This window comes from Octodon degus, unplaced genomic scaffold, assembly GCF_000260255.1.
Source record: "Octodon degus isolate 3935 unplaced genomic scaffold, OctDeg1.0 scaffold00003, whole genome shotgun sequence".
In the NCBI taxonomy this organism is placed as follows: Eukaryota; Metazoa; Chordata; class Mammalia; order Rodentia; family Octodontidae; genus Octodon; species Octodon degus.
The window spans coordinates 22946058-22952856 of NW_004524579.1; the positions used below are offsets into that span (position 1 = coordinate 22946058).

A 6799-nucleotide genomic window follows, 5' to 3' on the forward strand; every position below is an offset into this window, starting at 1 on the left:
ACCAGGGGGCGCGGCTGGCTGGCATGTGGTGCTGGGGGATTGAACCGTGGTCCCTGAGCTTTGCCAAGCTTGTTCCAAGTAGGTGCTTTAGACCATTGAGCCATCTCTCCAGCCCCAGATCTTATCTAAGAAAAAATTTTAAATTTGTGCTGCTCAAATAATCTTGAAGATATATGAAGAAAACAGAAAAATATGTACAATTTATATAATTAAGAGAAAGTAGTTATATTAAAAGAAATTTCTCAAATAAAAAGAATATTTATATTCCAGGATTAAAAAATAATTTAAATAACATGAAATTTAGAAAAGACTGGTTTAAGTGGCCAATTTGTAATTGATAATATATTCATCTCTTAAAGTACTGAAAATATGTAAAACTTTAAAACCCAAGATATGTCATTTTTTTCTTTAAGTTTTGTAAAATTTTAAAAACAAGAAGAGTAAGAAGATGGCGGTGGAGTCACGAGTTACTCAGGAGGAAATTAAGAAAGAGCCAGAGAAGCCAATTGACCGCGAGAAGACATGTCCACTGCTGCTCCAGGTGTTCACCACCAACAACAGTCGGCACCACCGTATGGACGAGTTCTCCAGCGGCAACGTCCAGTCCAGCGAGCTGCAGATCTACACCTGGATAGATGCAACTTTGAAAGAACTAACTAGCTTAGTAAAAGAAGTCTACCCAGAAGCTAGAAAGAAGGGCACACACTTCAATTTTGCAATTGTTTTCATGGATCTTAAAAGACCTGGCTATCGAGTTAAGGAGATTGGCAGCACCATGTCTGGCAGAAAGGGGACGGATGATTCCAGACTCTGCAGTCACAGAAGTTCCAAATAGGCGATTACTTGGACATAGCGATTACCCCTCCAAATTGGGCACCACCTCCTTCAGGGCGTATGAGACCATATTAAATTTTATCTTACTTTCTCTCAAATTTATTTTTCACCCAACTGTGTAAAATAAACGTACATACTTTTTCCTTTCAAAAAAAATAAAATAAATTAAAAAAAATAAAAACAAGAAAATTCTGGGTACTGATGAACATAGAAAAAAATGACCCTGCTGGCAGGGAAAAAATCAGCACAACTTTTTGGAGGAAATACTATATTTTGTAGAGTCAAAAATTTTAAATGGAAAAGAATAAGACAGAGCTGTATGAACGAAAATAGAAAATTCTCTATGCTACATTAAAACAGCAAATTATAGGGGCCGGGGAGATGGATCAGTGGAAAGAGTGCTTCCCTGGCAAGCGCAAGGGCCTCAGTTCAATCCCCGGTTCCACAAAAAAAAAAAAAAAAAACAGAAAGAAAGCAAATTATAGAGAAATATGTGGAGTATCTTCTTATATAAAAACTTGTTCATGTCTCTATATGTATAATATAGATTGAACTCAGGCCCTTGCGCTTGCCAGGGAAGCGCTTATTCCACTGAGTCATCTCCCCTGCTTCCCTATTTATTTTTTTAGACAGGTTCTCACTATGTAGTTCAGGCTGACTTGAACTAACTATGTAGCCCAGGCTGGCCTCAGACTCCTGACTATCCTCCTGCCTCAAGAAATTCTTTTCCCTCACTACCCCGTAATAGGTCATAAGATCCTCCTCAGTGCAGAGAATTCCTGCCTATTCCCTAGAGAAAAGAATGCTGCATAAAGAAGCCAGGAAGAACCTGAACAGACAGGTCTTGTTGGGGTTCCCCACTTGAAACATTAGAAAGCAAGCCTATGCAGTGAAACCTCCATGAAAACCCAGAAGGACAGAGTTTGGAAGCTTCTGTGTAGGTTCCTGGAGTGGGGTGTCATTCTGAAAAACCAGAGAAGCTCCACAGCTTTCTCCTATATCTCACCCTATAAGACTCTTCCTCAGTATATTTCATAATAAACCAGCAAGAGTAAGTTAGTGTTTTCCTGAGCTCTATGAGCTGCTCAAAAGAGTGATTCTAAGAACCCTGATTTTTAAGTAAATAATAAGAAGCCACCAATAAAACAAGCTAGGGCTTGCAAGGGACATCAAAGGAGGGGTTGCAAGGCTGTCCTGGGGACGAGCTCACAACCTATGGTATTTGCTGCTGTCTCTTAGTTGATGGGAAATGAAGTGGATTAGAGGATAACTAATATCCTAGTTAGCTGGTGTCTACTACAAAAGAGGCTGCTTACTTGCTGGGAGAGAGAAGCCACCATACATCTGGTATCTGAAGGCTTCTGTGTTGATCATTGTTTTGTGAGAGCAGAAAACACAGACTGTTCCAACAGCACATCCCTCAGCAGCTACAGAAACACTTCACAAGCCACACAAACTGTGCCCATTAAAGTTGCTAGCTGGGAGACGCCAAACATTCAGGACGGAAAGCCTCAGAAGCAGGCTCTCAGTTCCTGAGACCACCAGGCCTGGAAAGGATAGACTCTAGATTTAAAGCCAAAGGCCACAATACAAAAACAAAAATAGAGAGATTAAGAAAATATGCTGAAGGCACCATGACTTGGGCTTTCCATTCAACTTGAGACACAGGACCGAAAAAGAATGAGCCATCTGAAAAAGCAAAGATGGCCCCACTGGAAGAAAAGCTCTTCCTCCCTACAAAAACATACAGGAAATAGAGTCTCACCCCAGCAAAGATAAACCCTGAAAATTCTGACATTGCATTTCCAAAGACTTTCAGTTTTTTCTTGGAATCAGCCTTTACTGTCTCAAGAAGCATAATAAAATTAGAACGCCTGTGTGAAATGAGAAAAACATCCACACCACAATGAAGCTCCACTCACTGAAGTCTTTTTCTAAGAGGATAAAGAAGAATGGGGAGGAGGGTACTGTTAGTTCTAGAACATAGCATTTTTTTTTCATAATTTTATTGAGAAACAAATAGCAATGAGACAGTTTCAAACCAAATTGGTAGGACAGTTTCAATAATTAACACATTGCGTACATTCTTCCTAGTGGTTAATTGCTGTTCAAGATGCGGACATGATATCCTAGAACATAGCATCTTGACTTTGAAGAGAAATTTAAAAATAAGTAAGAATTACAGAGACAAATGACCTCAAACTTTCTCAGTCAATCATTCTGGAAAATCATGAGCTCTGAGGCAAACAGTCTTGACTTAAGGTGGCTGTGAAGAATCCAAGAAGAAACATGCAGTAGGGGATGGAGCATAAGGACTGGGGCTCAGAGAGTTCTAGAACAAAGATACACATCTGCACATTCTCTGAAAAAAGGCAGGAGCTGATGCCATGGATGAGGTGAGAAAGTATGATTTGGATCCAAAATGTTCCCCCCAAGTATACAAAAGTAAGGCTTTTGGAAGAGGACTGGATCATGAGGTGCTACACTTATCCACTGACGAGTGCACAGTGGAAAGTGCCACATGCCAGGTTAGGGTGAGAGAGGGGAGGATACCAAGACAACATTTCCTTTGTGGCTTCTTGTAATCAAATATTTCTCCTGTATAAAAATGTTTAGGGACTGGATGCAGTGGCACATACCTATAATCTGAGGCAAGCAGACCACTTTGAGTTTGAGGCCAGCCTGGCCTACAGTGAGTTCAACCTGAACTACACAGCAAAACACTGTCACAAAAAGACAAAAAAAAAAAAAAGGTTAAGGATCTGAGAGAACTGGAGAGTCATTTACAACACTGTCCAGAGTCTGAAGCCTGCAGAGCTGGTCTGGGAAGAGGAAGCCAGAGAGTGCCTAAGAACACACAGGGGTGGGGCTGGCACACATGTCGGCTGAGGCAGGTGGCAGAGCATCTGGGTGACTACTTCCTGAGCTGTATGAAATGAAGTAGGATACACAACTCTTAAGGGTGTTTCTCCAATGTGGTTCCCAGACCAGTGGCTTCAGCATCATCACTTGGAAAATTTCAAAACCTGCAGAATTTCAGGTCCGCTCCAGACTTTTTGGATCAGAAGCTCAGGATGGGCTCCTGGTGCTGCTTGTGTGCTCATTTGGTGTGGATCTGGTACCTCTTTTGTGAAGCAGCAGCTAAGAAGACTCGGGCATTCACTATGGCCGACGAAAAGCCCAAGGAAGGAGTCAAGACTGAAAACAACGATCACATTAATTTGAAGGTGGCGGGGCAGGATGGTTCTGTGGTGTAGTTTAAGATTAAGAGGCATACACCACTTAGTAAACTAATGAAAGCCTATTGTGAACGACAGTTGGAAATGGAGGATGAAGATACAATTGACGTGCTCCAGCAGCAGTCAGGCGGTGTCTACTAAAAAGGGAACCTGCAACTACTCCAGAACTCTGTTCTTACAGACCAAGAATACATTCTCAATTAGAAAACTGCAATTTGGTTCCACCACATCCTGACTACTACAGTATAGTTTATTCTTTCATTTACCCCTTCCCATTCCTTTATTGTACATAAAGTATCTGGTGTATGTGCACAAGCATATTGTTTTTTTTTTTTTACTAAATGGCCAACAGTATGTTTTGATTGACATCAAATGGAGATGAGAAGGGGAATTACTGGTTCTGTGAAAATAATCCCCTTTCTCCATTAGTGGCATGCTCATCAGCTCTTATCTTTATATTCCAGTAAGTTATTTTGCTCTCACTGTTTTAACAGAAAAGACAGCAATATAAAATTCCTTGCATACCCTGTTTGATTGGAGAATTTTAATGTTTTTCATTTATCATTGTAAAACCAAGGACAATTTTGTAACTTTTTTGTACGTAGCTGTTACATGTAGGGCAATCTGTCTTTAAGTAGGAGTAAATTACTCTTTAAAAAAGAAGAATCCTAGATAGTTTTTCCTTTGTCAAGTGTCTTGTTGTTTAAATAAACTTGTTTAAAAAAAAAAAAGAAGCAGCAGCTCAGGATGGACTCAGCAGCCATGTTAAAAACCAGCCGTCCACATGGTTGCAATGATCACTCCAGTGTGAGGCATGCTGCTCTAAGAAGGCCAGAACCTGTGAGAAGCTCAGTGGACCTAGCACCTGCTTAGGCAAGTGCAGGGACTGGGGTTCAATCCCCTGCACCACATGCCATGCCGGCCCTGCCCAGGGCTCACCAAACCAGCCAATGGGACGCCCATAATCCCAGCACTTGGGAGGCTGAAAACAGGAGGATCACTACAAGTCCAATCTATGTAAAGAGAACCTGTAGACCCTGTACTAAATACACACATATACACACACACAAAAAAAAGTTGCTCAAATTTAGCATTCTTGTGGGGGTACCAGAAATCAAACCCAGGACCTTGTGCTTTCCAGGCAGGTGCTGTACTGCTGGGCTATCTCCCCAGCCCCGCTCATCAAATTTAAACTTGCCTTTGATGACAGACATGGAGCTACCAAAGACAGCAAACAATAACACCAAATAGAGACAGCAAGCAGTTTTTAAAAATCACTTACGTTGCTTGAAGACTTCAAGGGCCATCTTCAGGGTGCTAAAAAACAAGCACATACATCATTTGAATTCTGAAGATGGGCTATATAGTCTTCTTACAAGAAGACTTCTGTGTGCCACATCTGAACGTAGAGCCTTCAGCCTCTTATCTGTTAGTGAGCTTGAAAAGGCAGAAAAAGATGAAGACTTCTTAAGGCCAGTTTCCCTAAGTGCAGATATAAGTTTGCCTCAGGAGGGCAAGGTGCCAAAACTATGCTTCATTTTCCCCAATGATAGTAGACAAATCGCCTTGTCATAAAACCAGCTGTTTAAACTATGGCAATCAGAATCACAAAAACAAGGCAATAAAGGAAGGATTCAAACCCTGGTTCCTGAATTCATTCTTTTTAATCATTCAATCATCATATATTTATTGATCATGGGCCAAGTGTTGTCAGGTGCTGGTGATTCAATGGTACAAGACAGGCACATCCCAGACCTTAGTGTCTAATGCCTGAGACAGACCTTCAGCAAACTGTACTGGGTTTTTCTATGGCTGCATAACAAACCCAGCAGCACAAAACGATACACATTTATCATCTCACAGTGAATGTGTGGTAACAGTCTAGCCAGTTTCACTGCATTCTGTAGAGCCTCAGGTTGCAAGCAAGGCCTGGCCAGACTACATTCTCCTTTGCAGGCCTACCATGGGAAGAATCTGCTTCAAAGTCTGCTAGAAGCCTAAAGTCAGTATTTTATTCTCACCCTAAGCAAAGAAATCCCTCAGAATGTTTTAATTCAAAGCATCCTTCCTGCCAAACCACTTACTACTGCCCATGTATTTTTTTATGTTTAGTTACTAATATCCAATCTTTGGTTGTTTCTTGAGAGTCTCTCCTTATATTTCAGGCTGGCCTTGACCTCACTCTGTAGCATAGGCTAGCCTTGAACTCAATATGATCCTCCAGCCTCAGCCTCCCAAGCGCTGGGATTACAGAAAAGCACCACTATGCTCATTAATTAACATATTCATTAATGCATAACCATTCTCTCTGCATACCATCAGACTTTTGAATCTTGCTGTTTGGCTACCCTTATGTTGTCATGAATTTATCATTCTTGGAACTTGTTTTGCTTCTTGAATCTGAGGATTTATGGTTCCCATCACTTCTAGAAAATTCTCCACTTCCGTTGCTTCAAAGATTTTTTTCTCCTATTATATCTTATGGATCTCTAATTAAATATGCCATTAATGATGGTACATGATTCTCCACATCTCTTTTTTCCTTTTTTATTGCTCTTTAGCTTTTTAAAATAATTCTTAAACTTTAGGGCTGGAGAGATGGCTCAGTGGTCTAAAGCGCCTACTTAGAACAAGCTTGGCAAAGCACAGGGACCGCGGTTCAATTCCCCAGCACCACATGCCAGCCAGCCCCGCCCCCTGGTGGGCTGAGCTGGCCACACACACAC

General features: G+C 41.2%; 1 protein-coding gene and 2 pseudogenes across 1 annotated transcript in view; 2 read left to right on the forward strand and 1 right to left on the reverse strand.

Annotated features, from left to right (window-relative positions):
- LOC105742193 overlaps positions 1 to 976 on the forward strand; it is a 10214-nt pseudogene extending 9238 nt beyond the window's left edge.
- Pstpip2 (proline-serine-threonine phosphatase interacting protein 2) overlaps positions 1 to 6799 on the reverse strand; it is a 124870-nt gene that overhangs the window by 27387 nt on the left and 90684 nt on the right. Inside the window, exon 4 of the mRNA XM_012514515.2 lies at positions 5356 to 5390. Coding sequence (XP_012369969.1) covers positions 5356 to 5390 — 35 coding nt within the window. The remainder of the gene's footprint in view (positions 1 to 5355; positions 5391 to 6799) is intronic.
- On the forward strand, positions 3594 to 4319 carry LOC111816604 (annotated as a pseudogene).